Source organism: Mesoplodon bidens, assembly GCF_964165515.1.
Source record: "Mesoplodon bidens genome assembly, chromosome: 15".
NCBI classification, from domain to species: domain Eukaryota; kingdom Metazoa; phylum Chordata; class Mammalia; order Artiodactyla; family Ziphiidae; genus Mesoplodon; species Mesoplodon bidens.
Genome location: NC_138171.1, coordinates 69430435 through 69452553, shown reverse-complemented (window position 1 = coordinate 69452553; position 22119 = coordinate 69430435). Strand labels below are relative to the sequence as shown.

General features: G+C 42.3%; 2 protein-coding genes across 2 annotated transcripts in view; one reads left to right on the top strand and one right to left on the bottom strand.

Annotated features, from left to right (window-relative positions):
- Positions 1 to 22119, bottom strand: part of CFAP61 (cilia and flagella associated protein 61) — a 249094-nt gene that overhangs the window by 209682 nt on the left and 17293 nt on the right. The window contains exon 7 of the mRNA XM_081256391.1: positions 11085 to 11217. Coding sequence (XP_081112517.1) covers positions 11085 to 11217 — 133 coding nt within the window. The remainder of the gene's footprint in view (positions 1 to 11084; positions 11218 to 22119) is intronic.
- LOC308628960 (3-hydroxyisobutyrate dehydrogenase, mitochondrial-like) lies at positions 15314 to 16251 on the top strand (the record flags this gene model as incomplete). Its single annotated transcript, XM_081256388.1, has 1 exon — positions 15314 to 16251. One exon carries the CDS (start codon positions 15314 to 15316, stop codon positions 16226 to 16228), a length of 915 nt encoding a protein of 304 aa, XP_081112514.1. The 3' UTR covers positions 16229 to 16251.

Genomic DNA, 22119 nt, shown 5'->3' with positions numbered 1-22119 from the left:
AATGTTCTCTTCTGGTTTAAAACCACTTGTTCCCAAAGATGTGTTTGAAAAGTAAAGACTCCCTGTACTTTCTCCAAAATACTGAAATACAAAAAGAATTTTTAAAAATTATTTTTTTCCATGCATATTCTTTTCTTTACACGCTTCCCAAAATACTAGCTGTAAAAGGCTGGATTTACACAGCAGTTTTATAAAGCCATCGACACTTTAATAAAAGTCCAAAATACACATTTTAATTTTTTTCCCAAATAACAAGTGATCGTTTGTCTTGTTTGCACGCTTGAACAAAGGCTGCATAGCCACAGTTGTCTGGCTTCTCTGTAATTTTAGGCCCAAGACTCAGCAGACGCTGATTAACCAATCCCTCTACCATATGTGCAGAGAGAGCCGGCCAGCCTCCCTCTCGGCAGGGAAAATTGGCATCCATCTTGGTTCACATGGAGATGTCCTTCTCATCTACAGCCACACTGGCGTGATGCAACTTCCATGGCCTGAAATACCTTTTGCTGGCTTCATGGCAAGCTGCATGTGCATGATAATAATGTATTATTTATAAGACCGCTGTTAGTAATGAGCTATTACACTAATGGCTCGTCATGTTTGGAATTTGATTTCAAATGGCATGGATCACACATTCTGATGAAAATGAGAAAAACACGTTTCACCGTTAGGAACAAAGATTTCACGTTCTCCAACTCTACAACCTGTTATATTCCCATCTTTCATCTCGGGACTGTGACAATTCACAAAAGTTAAGAATGAAGGACTCAGCAGAGCGAGGACGTATTGAGGAAGTGTCCGCTGTTTCCTTTGGGTTTCTTTGGGATGACTTCTGATTTGAGAAACACTGTTCTTAAATATGAATTTGTGGGAGTATTCAAATGCATCTGTGTGTGTGTGTGTGTGTGTGTGTGTGTGTGTGTGTGTTCTGGAAAAATAAATTGATTTGATGGACTTTTTTTTCTTACTTGTACAGTGAAAAGGCACTGATTGCTGGCTGCTGTCTGTCTTCCAGGTAACCAATACTTTCCACCACAAAGATGCCTTTAATTATCTCACACTGGAGAGCAAACTGGGAGTTTGTTGTAGTCCTTGGTTTTCCCTGAGGATCCATATGATGATGCATAAGGCTCAGATCGCTATAAACCACGTGTGCAGTGGCCGCGCCGTCACAAGCAGGACCACTTATAGGCCCGTGTGCACTGCATCATTCATGCTTCCATCTAAAAAGCCCGACGTCACCCACCCCTTCTGGGTGCCCTCATTGTGACCACTTCCAGCTCTGATCCTTCCTGCCTGATGTCAAAGGCATGGCTGGGCTGGCAGGCTCTGCCCCAGTGCCTCCTCGGACCGCTACTGCCCACGCCGCAGATACTGCCAAGGCAGACGCTCTGCCCATCTGTCTCTAGGAGCTGCCCTTGGCCTCCAACCACCCTGCCCTGAAATCGCAGTTTGGAGTAAACACCAGATGTCAAGGTCAGCCAGGATAAAGTTATGAAAAGCAACTTGCAGCAAAGTGATGACTCAGAACTCCTCCGAAGTTGCGATTAAGTCAAAGAAAGTGCTCGCAGTTAAAAACCTTTAGTTGAGGGCCCCCCAATGGTGCAGACATGGCTCTCAGGGCATCCACATCCATGGCCTGTGACTGCCATGGATGGGTTTTGGAAGGGACAGGCTTGGTGTACTATGTCCCGTTATCTCTGGTCACCTAAAAGTATAGTGTGCTGGTTAATGCCTAATCGGCACTGTAGGGAAAAGCTGATTTGTGACATTTGCCAATCTCTATGGTGTAAATATTCCCGTTGCAGCCCGTTGTAAGCTCTTGGTGTGATGTCACTGAGTAGAGAATTGGGAGAAGATACGCAGTAGCCGTAGTTACAATATTTCCACTCTGCAGAGACCACAGATATAAATGACCCCAAGAGGACAAATAAGAGTAAAACAATTAAAAAGTAACGAATTTTGAGGATTTATTAATTTTGTTTTTAGTATAATTTACTACACTGTTAGTTGATATAACTTAATTTTTGACAATGGCTATGTTTAACAAGCAGCTTGCAAAGTTCCTAAAGGTTTAGCAACTGGCTCCCGTGAGCCAAGGTGAGCGAGCTCCAGCATACTGCTGCCAAAAGGCAGGTCTGAGGAAGCCCAGGTGGTTGGGAGGAGGGTCCTGGCAGGTAGGTGGTAGGGTGGTGACTGCACTAATCTTGAACCCAAAAAGGCTTAAGACACCTGATAGGGCTTGGTGAAGACCAGTGTTTCACTCCCAGATCCTAGGCTGGTTTGCTCACTGTTGACAGGTCCTGCTCCTGCCCTTCCATTTAAGGTTGAGGCCCGTGGTCACATCTCCATGGGACATGCAATCTCTGATGTCTGAGGCAGCACAGCCTCTCAGAGATCAGGCTGGACTCCGTCTGTGTCTTTGGAGACACCAAAGGATCCCTGCGGGGTTGGGACTGCAATTTTCAGCCTACAACTTTCCCCTGATATTTACACACACTGGAAGTTTGTAACACATGACAAGAGAGGGAAGGAACTGAGGGAAGAGGTCACTGCAGCTGCTCTTCACAAGAACTAACTCAAGAGATTTGGGTTCAAACTCTCACCTTGAAACCAAAGAATTAACAGCCTTCTCCAGAGTGAGGTCAGCATCATGGTGGCATAAGACATCCCTTACTTTTGTCCCCTGCTCAACGGCATCCATCCATGAACAAAAGTGCCTTTGAAGGAGCTGTGGGATCCAGCACCATCCACCAAGGGGCCCGGGAGGAGTCTTGCCAACTTTTGCATCAGGAAATAGGCAGACAGACCTTGGTCACAGCTGTGGACCCTGCAGAGGCCGCTGAACTGGCTCTAGCCTCTCTCAGCCTCAGTCCAGGAGTCCCTGAGAACAGTGACTTAGATGATCACTCATGGATGAGAGAGCCTTTGATGAAGTTCAGGTTTCCCGAGGAGAAGTTTCAGCTCCATTGGAGCAAAAAAAATACCAGTTTGGATGCCCTGGAGTGGGTAAGACAAACAGTCTGCCTTTCCCCACAACACCCATCCTCCAAGGCAGCACAGCTTAGGGCCAAGATTTATCCCCCTAATTTATCCCATGGCAGGTAAGGGTGAGACTGTGTAAGTGAGCACCTGGCTTCCCTAGCTATGCAGGATGCTGCCAGAGGGGCTCATTCCCCTCTTGCCAGATCCAGAGTACTAAATTGGGAGTTCACGACTGGGGGGTGGAAGGAGTCTGGGACAGCAGCAGGTGGGACCCCCCAGAGGACATTAACAGGCATCATGGATTCTATCAAGAAGCCCACCCACGAGCTACTGGGAATATTTCACCCATGGATCCTGCCAGCCTGCCCACAAGCACCCCCAGTGCTCCACATGCCTTATGCACGCACCAGCCCACCTTGTGGCAGCTCCCCGTGTATACTCTTAATGGTGCCATGAGCAGACTTTGGCAGATGGCTAAAGAGCATATGGAGAAAGTCGGCCCAATCTGTGGGCCAGGAAGAGACCACAAATTTGAGCTGTACTGCCACCTTTGGGAATACAGAAGCACTTGACCTGGTGCTTTGCAGGGTCCAGAGAAGACATAGAAGCTTAAGAATTCTGCCACAAGAGAGAGCAAGAAGCATGGAGCAGGCATACCCACAGAAGGTCTGAGGAAGCCTCAGAATCTCTAGCAGAGCTGAGAGAAGTTATTTCTCCTCCAAAGACCAGAGGAGGTGACTGCTATTCAAATGTGAAGACATCAATGAAAAACTCAATGACCATGAAAAATCAAGGAAGTATGACACCACCAAAGGGTCACAATAATCTTCTGGTAACTGAACCCAAAGGCAAGAGTAAATGGTAAATCTCCAATTTACCAGATAAAGAATTCAAAATAGCTGTGTTAAGGAGACTCAGTGAGCTACAAGAAAACAAAGACAATTCAGCAAAATCAGGAAAACAACACACAAACAAAATGAGAAGTTGAACAAAGAGAGCAAAACCATAAAAAGAACCAACCAGAAATTCTGGAGCTGAAGAATCAACAAATGACATGAAAATGCAACAGAGAGCATCAACAGCAGACTTGATCAATCAGAAGAAAGAATCAATGAGATTGAATACAGGAACTTTAAAAGTATCAAGTCAGAGGAGAACATAGTAAAAAGAATGAAAAGGGTCATAGGATGGTATCCTATGATTTATAGGATACCATCCAAAGGACCAATTTGTGAATCACCAGAGTTCCAAAATGAGAAGAGAGGGAGAAGGGGGCAGAGAGTTTATATAAAGAGATAATGGCCAAGAATATCCCAAATCTGGGGAGAGATATAGATATCCAAGTTCATGAAGTTCATTGGTCACCAAATAAAATCAACTTAAAGAGATCCTCTCAAAGACACATTATCATAAAACTCAAAAATCAAAGACAAGAGGAGAATCTTAAAAGCAGTGGGAGAAAAACATCTTGGGACTTACAAGGTAACTCCCCATAACACTGTCAGCAGATTTCTCAGCAGAAATCTTATAGACCAGGAGTTAGCAGGATGATATATTCAAAGCACTGACAGAAAAAAACTGCTAACCAAGAATACTTTACTCAGCAAAGCTGTCCTTCAGAAATTAAGGAGAAAGACTTTCGGAGACAGACAAAAGCTGAGGAAATTCATCATGACTAGACCTGCCCTACAAGAAATTCTTAAAGGAGTTCTTCAAGATGAAATGAAAGGATGCTAATTAATAACATGAAAATATATAAAAATATACAACACAATAGTAAAGGTAAGTATATAGTCAAGTTCAGGATATCCTAAAACTTTAATATGGTGAAGCATTAACCATGTAACTCTAATGTAGGTATTAAAGGACAAGAATTTTAATATTTTAATAATTATAGCTACAATAATTTAGTAATGAATATGTAATATAAAAAGAAATAAATTGTGACATTAAAAACATAACAGAGGAAGTAAAAGGGTAAAATTTTTGTGTGCAATTGAAATTAAGTCTTTAGTGTAAAATAGACGGTTATATCTGTAAGATGTTTTATGTAAGCCTCAATGGTAACCACACAGCAAACATCTACAGTAGATTCACAAAAGATAAAGAAAAAGGAATCAAACCATCTCATTACAGAAAATCATCAATTCATAAAGGAAGGCAGCAAGAAAGGAATAAAGGAACAAGGGTACTACAAAACAGCCAGAACACAATAAGATGGCATTAGTAAGTCCTTTCCTATAATTACTCTAAATGTAAATGAATTTTATTCTCCAATCAAAATATACAGAGTGGCTAGATGGATAAAAAGCAAGACCCAACAATACACTGCCTACAAGAGACTCACTTCAGCTTTAAGGACACATATAGGTTCAAAGTGAAGAGGTGGAAAAAATATTCCACGCAAATGGAAACAAAAAGAGAACAGGGGTAGCTGTGCTTATACCAGACAAAACAGATTAAGCCAAAAACACTAACAAGAGACAAAGAAGGCTTATTATATAATGATAAAGGGGTCAATTCATCAAGAAGATATAACAATCATAAATATATATACAGTCAACATTGGAGCACCTAAATATATTAAGCAAATACTAACAGGTATAAAGGGAGAAATAGACAACAGGACAATAATAGCAGGGGACTTCAATACCTTACTTGCAACAATGGATAGACCATCCAGAGAGAAAATGAACAAGAAAATGTTAGACTTGATTCATACTTTAGATAAAATCAACCTAATAGACGTGTAGAGAACATCCCATTCAAGAGCAGCAGAGTACAAATTCTTCTCAAGAACACATGGAACATTTTCCATGATACATCATATGATAGATCACAAAATGAGTCTTAACAAATTTAAGAATATTTAAATCATACCAAGTATTTTTCCCAACTACAATGGTATTAAACTAGAAATCAGTAACAGGAGGAAAGCTGAAAAATTCACAGTATGTGGAAATTTTAAAATACACTCCTGAAAGACCACAAGGTCAAAGAAGAAACCAAAAGGGAAATCAAAAAATATCTTGAAACAAGCAAAAATGGAAATACAATAAACCAATTTTGGGATGCTGCAAAAGCAGTTCTAAGAGGTAAGTTTATAGTGGTAAATGCCTACATTGAGAAAAAAGAAAGATCTCAATAAACAACCTAACTGTATGCCTCAAAGATCTAGAAAAAGAAGAACAAATTAAGCCCAAAGTTAGCAGAAGGAAGAAGACAACAAAGATCAGAGCAGAAATAAATGAAACAGAGACCAGAAAAATAATAGAAAAGATCAGCAAAACTAAGAGCTGTTTTTTAAAAAGGTAAACAAAATTGACAACCTGTTAGCTAGACTAAGAAAAAGAGAGAAGACTGAAATAAAATCAGAAAGGAAAGATTCAACTGATTCCATAAATACAAAGGGTAAAACATTACTAAGAAAAATTATATACCAACAAATTGGATAACCTAGAAGAAACAGATAAATTCCTAGAAACAGACAAGCTACCTAGACCGAATTATGAAGAAATAGAAAATATGAACAGACAAATAACAAGTAAGGAGATTGAATCAGTAATCAAAAACTTCCCAATAAAGAAAAGCCCAGGATCAGAGGGTTTCACTGGTGAATTCTAGCGAATATTTAAGGAAGAATTTATGCCAATCCTTCTTGAACTCCTCCAGAAAATTAAGGAGGAGGGAACATTCCTATCTCATTTTATAAGGCAAGCATTACCCTGATATCAAAGCCAAATAAGAACATTACAAGAAAAGAAAACTACAGATAAATATCCCTGATAAATACAGATGCAAAAATTCTCAGCAAAATATTGATATTAGCAAACTGAATTCAACAGCACATTAAAAGGATCATATACCATGATCAAGCAGTACTTATCCCTGGGATGCAAGGAGGTTCGATACATGCAAATCAATAAATGTGATACACCACATTAATAGAGTGAAAGATTAAAATCATATGATCATCTCAATAGATGTAGAAAAAGCATTTGACAAAATATAACATCCTTTCATAATTAAAATGCTCAACAAATTGGGTATAGAAGAAACATACTTCAACATAACAAAGGCCAATAGTAACAAGCCCACAGCTATCGTCATACTCAGTGGTGCAAGATTGAAAGCTTTTCCTCCAATCAGGAACAAGACGAGGGTGCTCACTCTCACCATTCCTCTTCACCAAAGTACTAGAATCCTAGCCAGAGAAATCAGGCAAGGAAAAGAAATAAACTGCATCCAAATCAGAAAAGAACAAGCAAAATTGTCTTTGTTTGTAGATGATATGATCTCACATACAGAAAATCCTAGAGACTCTACCCAAACACTGTTAAAACTAATCAACAAATTCAGTAAGGTTGGGCTTCCCTGGTGGCACAGTGGTTGAGAGTCCGCCTGCCGATGCAGGGGACACGGGTTCGTGCCCCAGTCTGGGAGGATCCCGCATGCCGCGGAGCGGCTGGGCCCGTGAGCCATGGCCGCTGAGCCTGTGCGTCCGGAGCCTGTGCTCCACAACGGAAGAGGCCACAGCAGTGAGAGGCCTGCGTACCACAAAAAAAAAAAAAATTCAGTAAGGTTGTAGGACGCAAGATCAACACACAGAAATCAGTTGCATTTCTATACACTAGAAATACAATCTCTGAAAAAGAAATACCAAAAACAGTCCCATTCACAATAGCATCAAAAACAATAAAATACCTAGGAATAAATTTAACTAAGGAGGTGAAAGATCTGTACACTGAAAACTATAAGACTTTGATGAAAAATAATGAAGACAGAAATAGAAAAATACCCTGTGTTCATGGACCAGAAGAATTATATGCTGTCAAAATGTCCATACTGCCCAAAGCCATCCATAGATTCAATTAATCCCTATCAAAATTCCAAAGGCATTTTCATGGAAACAGAAAAAAAAATCATAAAATTTGTATGGAACAACAAAAGGCCCCCAAAAGCCAAAGCAACATTGAGAAAGAAAAACAAAGCCAGAGGCATCATACTTCTGATTTCAAGCAATATTACAAAGCTATGGTAATCAAAACAGTACATGGGGGCTTCCCTGGTGACTCGGTGGTTGAGAATCCACCAGCCAATGCAGGGGACATGGGTTCGATCCCTGGTCTGGGAAGATCCCACATGCCATGGAGCAACTAAGCCCATAAGCCACAACTACTGAGCCTGCGCTCTAGAGCCCACAAGCCCCAGCTTCTGAGCCCGTGTGCCACAACTACTGAAGGCTACACACCTAGAGCCCATGCTCCACAACAAGAGAAGCCACCACAATGAGAAGCCTGCACACCGCAATGAAGAGTAGCCCTCACTCACCGCAACTAGAGAAAGCCTGCACGCAGCAATGAAGACCCAACGCAGCCAAAAATAAATAAATTTAAAAAAAAAACAGTACGCTACTGGCATAATAGACACATAGACCAATGTAACAGAATAGAGAGTCCAGAAATAAACTCCCACATTTACAGTCAACTAAAGTTTGACAAGGGAGCCAAGAAGACTCAATGGAGAAAGGGTAGTCTCTTCAATAAATGGTGCTGGGAAAACGAGATAATCATACGGTGAAGAATGAAATTGTACCCTTATCTTATGCCACTCACAAAAATGAATTGGAAATGGATTAAAGACTTAAACATAAGACCTGAAACTATAAAAGTCCTAGAAGAAAACATAGGGGAAAGCTTCTTGACATTAGTCTTGGCAACAATTTTTTTGATATAACACCAAAAGCACAAGCAACAAAAGCAAAAATTAGTGAGACTATATCAAACAAAAAACTTCTACACAGCAAAAGACACAACAAAATGAAAAGGCAACCTACAGAATGGGAGAAATTATTTGCAAATCATATATCTGATAAGAGGTTAATATCCAAAATATACAAAGAACCCATACAACTCAATAGCAAAAAAACACACAAACTAATTTTAAAATGGGCAGAGGAACTAAATAGACATTTTTCTAAGAAGACATCCAAATGGCTAACAGGTACATGAAAAGATGCTCAATATCACTAATCACCAGGGAAATGCAAATCAAAATCACAATAAGATTATCATCTCACACCTGTTAGAATGGTTATCAACAAAAGACAAGAAATGGGACTTCCCTGGTGGTTCAGTGGTTAAGACTCTGAGCTCCCAATGCAGGGGGTGCAGGTTCTATCCCTGTTTGGGGAACTAAGATCCCATGTGGTGCACAGTGCAGCCAAAAAAACAAAAAAACAAAAAAAACCACCAAAGACAAGAGATAACAAGTGTTAGCAAGGATGCAGGGAACTCTTGTGCACTGTTGGTGGGGATATAAATTAGTGCAGACACTATGGAAAACAACATGGAGGTTCCTCAAAAAATCGAAAATAGAACTACCATATGATTCAGCAATTCCACTTCTGGGTATATATCCAAAGGAAATGAAAACAGGGTATTGAAAAGATCTCTGCACTCCCATGTTTACTGCAGTATTATACACAATAGGCAAGATATGGAAACAACCTAAGTGGCCACCAACAGATGAATGGATAAAGAAGATGTGGTATGTATGTATATATGTACATATGTATGTATACATATATATGTGCTCATATATGTAATGGATATTATTCAGCCATGAGAAAGAAGGAAATCCTGCCATTTGTGACAACAAGGATGGACTCTGAGGATATTATTTTAAGTGAAATAAGTCAGACAGAGAAAAACAAATACTGTATGATACTGCTTTTATGTGGAATCTAAAAAAGTTGAACTCAAAGAAACAGAGAGTTGAACGGTGGCTATGAGGGGTTAGGTACAGGGCAAAGGGGAGGTGTTGATCAAAGGATACAAATTTCCAGTTATAAGATGAATACGTTCTGGGGATCTAATGTAGAGCGTGTTGATTTTAGCTAATAATATTCTATGATATACCTGGAAGTTGTTAAGACAGTAGACTTTAAATGTTTTCACCACAAAAGAAAATGGTAATTATGTGACATGATGGAGATGTTAGCTAATGCTATGGTGGTGATCATTTTGCAATATATAAGTGTGTCAAACTAACACATTGTACACCTTAATCTTATACCATGTTATATGTCAATTATATCTCAATAAAGCTGGAAAAATAAATAAATATAAAGGCCTTCTCCAAAAAACAAAGACCTGACAAAACTGAATAGGTACAGTTGGATCATTAAAAGCCCTTATTTGGGTCTGTATGAATCATTTTAATTATCAGTAGTTTTTGTCTCATCGTGTAAGACATGGTTTTTCAAAATGGTGCTGCTGGGCCCAAATATTTCCTGACCCTTCCTTCTGTTACCAGCCTGGAGCTAAAGGTCAAATGACAATATTTGAAAGCAAGTCCTTAAAAGACAATGCAGAAACCTAAATATGAAAGAATAAAAATGTAGCTGAAATGTAGAAGAAACAGCTATCATGGACTGGTATATCAGAATCTAATTTTCAGGGCCAGTTCTCACCTTAAGAAACTAACGCCCATGTATATCTAAATTAATCCTGTTCTTCACCTGATGTGTTTTCCATCATGTAGATAAATGTTTTACCACCTGGGCTGCACACTGGAATTATGTGGGGAGCTTTTTAAATATACTGATGTGTTCTACCCCCAAAGATTGCTTTCATTGGTCTCAGTGCATCCTGGCATCAGAAATTTTTTCTGAGATAGAATTCACCTACTGAAACCAAGGGTAATCATCAGTTAAATCCATCACACCTGGAGCCCACCGTCATGCTCAAGCTCACTTTAACTGTTGCTACCAAAGACTTGCACATCCTCCAAGGGGCACATAGCCCAAACGATAAGATGTTTGCCCGGGGTTGTTTTCCAGGAACTTGGAGTCAGCTGCATCTAGTTCGAGCTGGAGCCTGTTAAGACTGGGCATCTGGAAGGACCTTGTAAAACCTGAAAACCTAAAGCGGGAACCCTGGGGAGGTGGGTGATGGCGCAGCTGGGAGGAGGGCCGGGCACACCACCTAGAAGGAGAAAGGGAGGCAGCTCCCGGGATGCTCAGCAAACCAGGACCAGTGCTGCTCACTCCTCTCATCCCTCTCCCTCAGCGGGCCCCCAGGTGGCTTATCACGCACCTCACACACGATGGCATGATTCTCTTCATCTCGGGCCTCTATGAGTTCAGCCAGGAAGTATTCGCCATAAGTCTCCTTCAGGATGGTGTCATGGTGCAGGAATATTGGCACGAGGTCATCATGATCTTCCACCCTGTTTACCAGAAAGGCTTAAATTCAGTGCTGGTTCCTCTGCTTGCTCCTGCGACCCTGTTCTAAATGCCAGGGATAGAGCAACACACCCACGAAACGAACTTACATTCTAATGGGGGGAACAGGCAACAAAAATGTACCAAACAAATCACCTGGAACATTTCAAAGAGTGGTAAGTTGCTTTGGGATGGAGAGTGATGGGGTCAGGGAGTGACACTTGAGTGAGACCTGAGTGAAGAGATGGGGAGGAAGCTGTGTCGAGACTTGGAGGTGGGATGTCCCAGGCAGAGGGGACACACTCGGCCCGGCTGGGCGTGGACTGCAGGGCAGCATTGCTCACAAGCCACAGGACAGCAAGGTGGGCACAGCACCTCCCAAAAGTGCTCCAAGGAGCACTGCTTCTATGATATTGCTCCCAGCAGCCCTTCCTCCCCTTAGAAGAAATCCACTGTCTAAAAACATTTCCACTATAGGGTCCCTCATGGATTGTCACAGTTATAAAGACTCTGGGAATTACTAAGGTAAAGAATATTTAAGCTTGTTTATGCATTCCTCCCAACAGGCCCATGGTATCCTTTATTCCTAAAACGTCTCTCTACTTCCATGGAGGGGGAGATGCTGGCTTGAAGATAACGAAGCTCCGCTCACCATCCTGGGCACGTCTACCTCAAGCCTCCTTCTCAGGACCTCTACCGTGACCTGGACCACCAGTGTGGGTGGGGAGAGGAGGACCCAAGAACCAGGTTTACAGCAGCATGAGGATGCTGGTCCTTGGCCTCCATTTTGCTGCCATATTCCACATTCCTTTCTTCTTTTTAGCAGATTCTTGATTAAGTCTACTCTATTTTACCTGTCTAGGATGTTCTTGTACATTTTCCTGGTCCTTTTCTTTTAAAATGTTCCATGTTCATATTATTTTTTTCTAGTGTAACTGATTTGGCTACTACCTTTATCCTCCCTCCCCCTTATTTCATTACTCTGACATCTTCATCATCCCACTTTATCTTCTAATATGTTCTCTTTGATGTTAATAGCTCCATCTAATGAGTGACAAAGACTCTGTGATCAGACCCTAGCCTAGTACACCCTGAGCCTCTTTTCCACAGCTCTTTTCCTGAGCTCTTTCCACAGCTCAAGGCCACATCCCTAGAATGACCTGAGACCCCCTTTAAAGTGCCTGCCTGAGAAAGCTCAGGGCTGCCAGAAGAAGTTCCTGTTTGTTCCAGCTGACACCTGAGGATAAGGCCCCGTCTCCCAGCCTCTGTGGGAGGTCAGGAGCCTAATTTCCATCAGGGCTACTGAGTGACTCAGATGGGTCTCACAGGGACCAACCCTGCCTTCCCATTTTTTGTAATTTGTCACTTCCCTGACTCTACTGAGACCCTGCTCACTCCCTTACCAGCTCCCTCATTTTCTCTTTATTTTATTTATTTATTTATGTTTTATGTTTTATTTTCCCTCCTTTTCTCTTCAAAAGGCCCAGTCACCGTGGAGCAACTAAGCCCGTGAGCCACAACTACTGAGCCCACATGCCACAACTACTGAAGCCCGCGCACCACAACTACTGAAGCCCGCGCGCTGCAACAAAGAGTAGCCCCCACTCGACGCAACTAGAGAAAGCCGGCATGCAGCAATGAAGACCCAATGCAGCCAAAAATAAATAAATTAAAAAAAAAAAAAGGCCCAGTCACCTCTGTACAGATCAAAGTTGAGTTCAGTCCACCCTGGATGTTTCCCCCTATCGCAATGGTTATTACGAATTAAAATCTGTCCTTACCAGCATCCGGCTTTGTCAACCTTTGACATCTGCACACCCTGGAGCCCACAGCCCAGGGGCAACAGTGACAGCCAACGTGGACGGGGCCCTACCGCACGCACTGACAGCACCGGGGTGCCGTCGCTCGGCCTGTTTGCAGGTGCGGATGTGTGGCCCAAGGGGGCGCCTCTGGGGAGTGACCCCCGCTCCACGCTGGCAGCTCCCAGCCCTCTAATCAGCCTCTGCCTCTCCTGGTTGAGAAACCGGCCCGGTCCTCTCGCTGCTGAGCCTTGGTGTCTCACCTGCACAAGGGCAGGTACGAGGAGAGCAGGAGGGTACAGTGTGGGGACGCCCTCAAGGTCACTCTCAGGCAGGCAATCGGCCCCTGGCAGCATCTGCTGTGGGAAACTTCACAGTCCCCCCACCATCTGATATGCCCCGAAACCCCCATCAGCTGCCTCCACCTGAGAGCCCAGGACCTCAGCTGGAAGGGCCGAGAAGGCCCCAGTTAATTCCAGAAACCCCTCACTTCCCTGCAAAACCACCCACAAAAAGGTGCTGCTAATGGAGATGGCTTTTCTCTGTAAAAAGAGTCCTGGACGATATTGGTTAAGAAAAAACAAAAGAAGAAGATTCTAGGAGAGAACAGCCAACAAATCCACTTTCAAATACCCTGCCAAAAAATAAAGTCCACATCAATACTTATTAACAGAGATAATTATTTTAAATTATGTGAAAGTAATTCAATATCCTAATCTTCTTAAGTGGATCAAGACAGCTATCATTGTGTACCATGAGCTTTTATCTATATGATGGACACAAAAATACTACTTTGTGGTATAAAAATCTGGAATAAAGGTTCAGAGAGACCCGGGGCCGTAAGCCTAATCATGAGCCCTCGGCAGCCTGTGAACAAAGTGATCCATAATCACACCTCAACACTTATTCTTCTGGGAATAAGAAGAAAACATCCAAATCATGGAGCTCTGAAGAGTCTCTCCCTTCAGCCCTTCCCCAAAATGGATAAAAGGAACTTGTTCTAAGAAACGCATTCCTTGGGGTAATCGATGATTTATGATCTTGCATCAGCCCCGGTGCTAATGATAAAGTATGACATCAGCCTCGCAGAGTCTCAAATGGCATATGACAAAGTCCAGCCCCATGGAAACAGACACCCTGGCTACTGAAAACAATTCATTCAGTAAAATGTTTAAATTTGAGCACTGCCTGCCGCTCAGATAGGAGGAGAGCCACAGCTTCCCGTGGAGCCTCTGGGCACAGCAGGGCCACGTGCCCAGCACTTCCGTGACCCCCAGAGTTTAGGTGGGGATGATTATGAAGGTTAGGGTTGATCAACACAAAGTACAATGAGGCTGACACCGCTGAACAAGGATCAACCTTCCTTTGGAGCTTCCAGCCAGCACATGCTTGGAGAAGGCGACCAAGTGCTTGTTAATGTAATCAGTTATAGACTATTTTAACTTGTTTGGAGGAAACAAAAGGTCCATCCCATAGAAACGGGTTTGATCATCCAGGCCCTTAAATGTCCATTGAACTCTGAAAAACATGCTAGTGGAAATGGGGTGGGATCCAAAGCTGAAGAAGATCAACAGCCTCTCAGGACACCTCACTTGGGGCCTGGGTGTCCTGTAAACCCAGGAGAAGGCAAGGTGAAGGAGGACAGGGCCCTGGTGGCTGTCGCTGGCTTCCTCAGAGGTGGGGAGGAGGGAGGACAAACTCACTCACCACTTCCACTACATCAGTGATCGGGGCTTTCAAGGAGCAGCGCAATGCCAGACCCCAGGGCACTTGCCCGGCCGGCTGGCACTGTCCCGTGGTGGCAGGTGGACCTCTCAGCATCCGGACCACTCTTCTGTAGCATCACAAGCCTAGAGGAGAACCTACAGGTGGCTTCCCCGGATGCGGGAGGTGTGCGTTGTTTCCTTGCCAGCAAAGAAACCACTGCTAACTCACAGATGGTAAGTTCCTGCTTAGGGGCCGTAAGGATGGCCGCAGCCCATCTTTGCGTTCAGAATACTGGCATGGCCTCCTCTCTCCTGTCTGATGGCATCTTCCACAACCAGAAAGGATCCGCATTTCATTAGCTAGACTTAAAAATGTACCACTGGAAAAGTGATTCTGATATGTAAATGCCATAAATATTGTATTTATTTAAGCCTGAGAGAGTGTGTATATATGTGTGCATATTCTTTAAGAAATCAATGAATAGCTGCAGTCAATACCACCTGCTGCACTGCACACCCTAGCAGTCAGTGGGTGAGCTGGGAGCCGCGGAAGTCACCACGGGGAGGCGGGGTGGGGGCAGCATGGCAGCCTCCTTATGGCTCCGTGGAGCCGCCCGCAGCAACCAGCAGTGGCCAGCCTTGCAGCAGTGTGTTCTAGGTCAGTGGCTTCTAAGACTCCAGTTGGATTCACTGGAGTAGGCAACATGGGGAATCCAATGGCAAAAAATCTCATGAAACATGGCTATCCACTCATTATTTATGATGTGTTCCCTGATGCATGCAAAGAGTTTCTAGATGCACGTGAACAGGTAGTGTCTTCCCCAGCAGATGTAGCTGAAAAAGCTGACAGAATTATCACAATGTTGCCCACCAGCATCGATGAGATAGAAGCTTATTCTGGAGCAAATGGAATTCTAAAGAAAGTGAAGAAAGGCTCACTGTTAATAGATTCCAGCACTATTGATCCTATGGTTTTGAAAGAATTGGCCAAAGAAGTTGAGGAAATGGGAGCAGTTTTCATGGATGCCCCTGTTTCTGGTGGTGTGGGAGCTGCTTGGTCTGCGAACCTCACATTTATGGTGGGAGGAGTCGCAGAAGAATCTGCTGCTGCTGCCCAACAGCTGCTGGGATGCGTGGGCGGCTCCAATGTGGCGTGTTGTGGAGCTGCTTGGAGTGGGCAGGCTGCAAAGATCTGCAACAACTTCCTGTTAGCTATTAGTAAGACCGGAACTGCTGAAGCTATGAATCTGGGAATCAGGTTGGGGTCTGACCCAAAACTCTTGGCTAAAATCCTAAATATGAGCTCAGGACAATGCCGGTCAAGTGACACTTATAATCCTGTACCTGGGGTGATGGATGGAGTTCCCTCGGCTGATAACTATCAGGGTGGATTTGGAACAACACTCATGGCTAAGGATCTGGGATTAACACAAGACTCTGCTACCAGCACGAACAGCTCAATCCTTCTGGGCACTCAGGCCCATCAGATCTACAGGATGATATGTGTGTAGGGCTCCTCCAAAAAAGACTTCTCATCCGTGTTCCAGTTTCTACGAGAGGAGGAGACATTCTGAGTTTGCCCTTTGGTTGTGGATGCTGTTGGAAACCACACTCTATCTTGGAGCCCCTTAGAGCTCACTGCACAAGTAAATGGGCTTAATCAAAGGTCACCTGTCTGCTTTTGATTGTCTAGGTCACAGTACACCCTGGGATTTTTCACCCATATTTAACTGCTTATTCTTTTTATCTATTTAGCAAGGACATATTATCTGAATTTGTTTTTTTCTGCAAGCCACTAATGGTCTCTGCAGGCTAGCTGATTGACCTTTTCCAAAAGTTTGATTCCTGAGCATCATCAGCTAAAACGCTGCCTACTCCAATCAGGATATTATTTACTCCACTTTACAAATAAAACCAATTTTTTTTTTCCCACAGGATAAAACCTATCCTGGAAGAAAGAAAAGAAATCGGTGTGAGGAAAGGAGTTAGAGAAAGGGGAAGTATAGTGAATTACTCCCTGTGTCCCTCAGAAAGTTTGTCCTGTTAACCCAGTGGTGGTATTCTTGCATTCTGAGGTTACCGGTTCATTTTCCAGGAGGTGATAAGGCGAGAACTCCTTGCTGCATGCTATGCAATTTGGACTCTGTTACATTACCTTGGTGTGCCCCTCTTGTAACAACTCCCAATACTCAGCAAACTTATTTTTTATATTTTTGTACATTTGTACAGTACATTCTTACTACATAATTCTTGACTTCAAAAGAATAACATCTTTAGAACTGTTTCAGAGCCAATGATGATATGTACTTTACATAATTATTATATTATCCTAAATATAACCATATTATTTTGAATTCAAATAAATTTCTATGTTGATTTAAAAAAAGAAATCAATGAATAAAGAAAAATTCAGAGAATCCAATTTAGTGGTAGTGCTAAAAAATGCAATGTATTTGGCTTAAACCAACCCTTACCACGAACAGTTTCAACTTGGGGTTGGAGAACCTACAGTGGGCGCCAGCTAAGCAACTAGATTTTTCTTTTTATTCAGCTGTGTAAAACAAAGCACCTTTTTCTTTCCAAGATCTCTTGTGACCTCTAGTGGTCTTCTTTAGGAGAATCAAATCCATCGTTTCTAAACTGTATATTCCACTCAAAACTTTAACATGGGTTTTGGAACCACTTAGCTTCTACTCATTGGAAAATGTCATGATTTTACAAGTTATGGAGGACTTCGGGATGAAGTGCTTCAAAGCACATTCAGGGCCAGTTAGAGGCCCCTGCACTTACACCACTGGGATCTGATCCAAAAGTCTGTGTTGGCACACCATAGTTCCAGTTGGATTGTGAACCAAATTCTATTTGCTGGGTTACTTATCAGGACTCAAGAAGACTAGTGGTGAAATTCCTAACTGCCCTACAACTTCTTTCGAATGCTTTAGGATATTTATCACTTAAGCATCAGAATATTCATTTACATGAAATTGCTCAGAAGTCAAGCTTAAGTGGATTCCTAATAATCGTGAGACTATCAAACGCTTAATAAAAATAACTGCTTTAAGAGGTGAGACGTTAGTATTTAAAAACACCACATCTTACATTTTAAAGTCCTAAATTGACCTAAAGTCCTAAATGTTGACCTAACTTAATTTTTGTTATTAGCAAAAAAGCAGTACTATATAAAGGAAACTTTAAATTACTTTACAACACTGACGGACAGCACACAATCCTTCCCTTAGTGAGTCCTCCCCTATCCCTGTGAGGACTTGAAAAAGGTAGGTTTCCCCCCAGAAAGGCCACTCTAATAGCTTCTAAATCTGAGAACATCTCAAATCCACCACCAATGATTAATCAAGCCCATTACAGATTATGAAGATGTGTCTAGAAGCAGCTATGCTTTACTTCATATATTATACAAAATACAGAGCAGGAACTTCAGTACTTTGTGTCTAAGTAGAGGGGCACATTACAGCACAATTTTGCACATGGGTAAATCAAAGAAACGGGACTGGGGATTACAGCGTTAATTCGCTGGCTCTGAATGCGTTGCTAGGTAAATGGCAGAAGGATAATTACATCGCCAAACTCTTCACTGGTTTAGTGTCTTAAGAACTGTGTTCTTCACCATTAATTATCAGTGCAAGTAACAAGTGATGAAACAGATATTGAGAAATAAATGCGGGGGAAAGAGAAATGAGGCAGCCTAAGCGGATGCATGGCCACGCCCATCTGACTCTGAAGTGTCCTGTTTTCCCTGTATCCTTAAGAAGGGAGATCATCCACATAAGTACATTTTCCAGATACCTGAAGTCCTACACCTGTAAGTATCAAAACTCTAATATGAACGCTGTGGACAGAGGGCCTCTTAAAATGTGTTACATTTCCCCTCCTGCAAGCAAAAGCATCAACTCTCATAATGTCAGTTATCTCTGTATTTCACTACTATATACTAAAAAGTTCTCTTTTTATAAACATCCCTTCCTCATTACAAAGTACCCTCTGTCATCTCTTTGCCACCAGCACTATGTTCCTCTCGTGAATTGCTTCTTGCAGATTTTCTGGACCAGCAGGACATTTCACCCTCAGAGGCTGAATAAGCATGACCTCAGGGAAAGGAATTGTGAGGTTTAGTTCAGGCCAGGACAGCCTGTCCACATGAAGGTTAGCACTCATAACACTCAAGTTTTCAAGGGTAGAAGGAAGAAAGGAAGGAGGGGGTGGGAAGGAGGGAACTGGGAGACCAGCTCATAACCACCAGTTACCACGTGCTTCTAGGAGCCAGCACTGGGCGAGGCACACTCTACACCTGACTTCTCCAGTGCCCTACATCCTTGAAATGACAAGTGGGGATCAGTGAGTAAGTTAGCAAAGATGCCACTTACTTTTTAAAAAGTGAAAGAAATAGGTGACTTTTTCCCCCTGTGACTCATTTATTTTGTAACTGGAAGTTTTTACCTCTTAATCTCCCTCACCCATTCCACTCATGCTCCTACCCCAGAAATAGGGGATTTTGAGATAGGCTGCCTCTGCATATGTCAGTTTCAGTATTAGATGGATATATAATTTTCTATTACAATCCATATCTTGCTGAATATCTATGTCGAAAGTATATAAGCTTTAAAATGCCTCAAGAAAATGACAATTCCCATGATCCAAAGTTTGTATACTGCCTACACTTTAAGAAAATTCAGAGCTTCCAGGTTGGTGAACACGTGGAAGTTTGGGGAGAGTGGTGAGCCTGGAGGGGGCACGAAGGTTGTGAGCCCCTTCCCCACACCTTGCCCTGTGCACCTCTTCTATCTGACTGTTCCTAAGTTGTATCCTTTTATAATAAACTGGTGACCTAGTAAGTGAAAAAAAAAAGACCTGGAAATGTGCCTACCTCAACTGTAACCATTCCCCTCTACCCTCCCCCAAAGAACTGTCGGCTTTGCATGCACATGTTTAATCATCCATCTGGATAATTTCAAAACTGAAAATTATTTTAAATGCAACTATTTTCTACACTTAAAAAGGAACCTGTAAAATCGCACTGAAACCCACAAATATTTGGATAAATGCAAATTAAAACAACAAATTACTATTGTATTGGAGACAGTTTTAATAACTGAAACATCCAGCATAAATGAGGGTGCAAGAAAACAAGACTCTATTCGTTAGGATATAAATTGACATGATTATTTTGGTTGAATAATTTGGTAGTATCTCTTTTAAAATTTTAGTGTTTAATGCAACCTTACCCAGAAATTCCACTTGTAGTATCTATACTACAGACAAAAATAGCATGAATGCTTAAAAATATATGTACAAGGCTGTTTACCACAGCATTTCTTGTTACAGAAAAAAAAGAGGACAAATTTCCATAAATAAGGAATGAATTATAGTAGAGCCACACGATGAAATACCACACAGCCATGAAAAAGAACAAAACTGATCTGGAAGGTGGAGGAGCTGCTACCTTAAGTGGAAAATACAATTAACAGAACATATTATCATGACTATAGATATATATGTGCATATACATATATAGATAGATAGAGAGAGAGAGAATACACACATATACTTGCATATGCATGTATGGTTACATACTCACATAGAAGACTGAAACAATGAGTAATTTTTTCTTTAAAATGTTTTCTGATTTGAAAATATAATTCATTTTATTAAATGAGCCCATGTCTCAAATTAATTAGCAAATGGCAGGAAAAAAATGAGAGATTTTTAAATGAAATGAAGACAAAATTACAGCAATTGTGAGACTACTTACAAGATCCTAAGAAATTAATATTCAGAAATTTCTCAAAACATAATTTAAAAAACTGCGGAGTGGCCAGAGATAGAGCACTGGACTGAGTGGCCAAGACTGGCACAGAGGAGCCAAAGGGATGAGCCTGGGAGAAAGCTGAGGCCCAGATCCTGGAAGGGGCTGAGTTCAGAGCCACAACAACAAGAGGAAAGAAAAGAGAAGCAGCAAGTCAGGAGGGGTGGGGGCTGGGGGAGGGGCCAGCATCAGGGCAGGCAGCCACCCTCCCTCTCACCCAAAGTTCACTGGACTTTTCTTTAATAGGTATAGAATTACTCAAGTTATTCTTTTTTTAAAAAATTAATTTAATTAATTAATTAATTATTTTTGGCCGCATTGGGTCTTCGTTGTTGCGCGCAGGCTTTCTCTAGTTGTGGCGAGCGGGGGCTACTCTTCATTGTGGTATGTGGGCTTCTCACTGCGGTGGCTTCTCTTGTTGCGGAGCATGGGCTCTAGGCACGCAGGGCTCAGTAGTTGTGGCTCGCAGGCTCTAGAGCGCAGGCTCGGTAGTTGTGGCGCATGGGCTTGGTTGCTCTATGGCATGTGGGATCTTCCCGGAGCAGGGCTCGAACCTGTGTCCCTGCATTGGCAGGCAGATTCTTAACCACTGCACCACGAGGGAAGTCCTATTCTTATTTCTAAAATGTGTTTTGGTAGTTTGTGTTTGAACACAAATTGTTCAATTTATAGAGTTGTTGCAGTCTTCCCTTATCCTTTCAATGTCTATAGGATCTGTAATGATATCACCTCTTTCAATACTGATATCAGTGATATATCTTTTTTTTTCTTGGTCAGTTTGGCTAGTAGTTCATCAATTTTATTCATCTCATCTGTGTCTTTTAAATTACCAAATCCAACGGTCTCTTCTTTGTATTCAAATTATTTGATTTCCCTACGAATTATTTGATTTGCCACTTTAAGAGTCTTTGACTTCTACAATACTCCTCTTCCAATTTTTCTTTACAATCATTAACGGCTCACATTCATCTTTCAAAATTGTGCTCTAATCCTCTGCTTTTCACTTTAAAATCTCCCCCTCAACTAGACCATCTCCGTTATTCTCATGATCTCCTCATTCATGAGAAGCCCTGTATTTCCAACCGTCTCCTGTCCATCTAGTGCTATTATTTCCACTTTCAGTTAATGAATCTACCATCCCCCCTAAAGTTGAAACCCCGAGTCACCATTAACTCATACTCATCCTTCAACTTCTCTAACCAACTGGCAATCAAACTGCACCTTCCCTCTCAAACACTTCTTTGCCTCTATGCACCTGCCTTGATCCATTCCCCAACCTGGACCTCTTTGATTCGTCACTGCCTGAATTCCAGCCGGCATCATTCTTGGCCAGACTGTTCTGTGCTCCGCCCCTGCAAGCCACTGGCCACATGAAAAGCAGTTCTTTTTAACATACAGTCCATACCATGCCTTTCTTCAGTGCTCCCTGCTGGCTCCAAGTTAAAGCCTGCTCATCACAGTTTTTCTGCTCTTCCTCACATCTGCCCACCTGCCTGGTAGCAGACATTCTGGGTGCTTTCCTGCCTCCATGCCTTTGCCCATTCTGTCCATCTGGCTGAACTCTGACTCATCCTTCCTGAC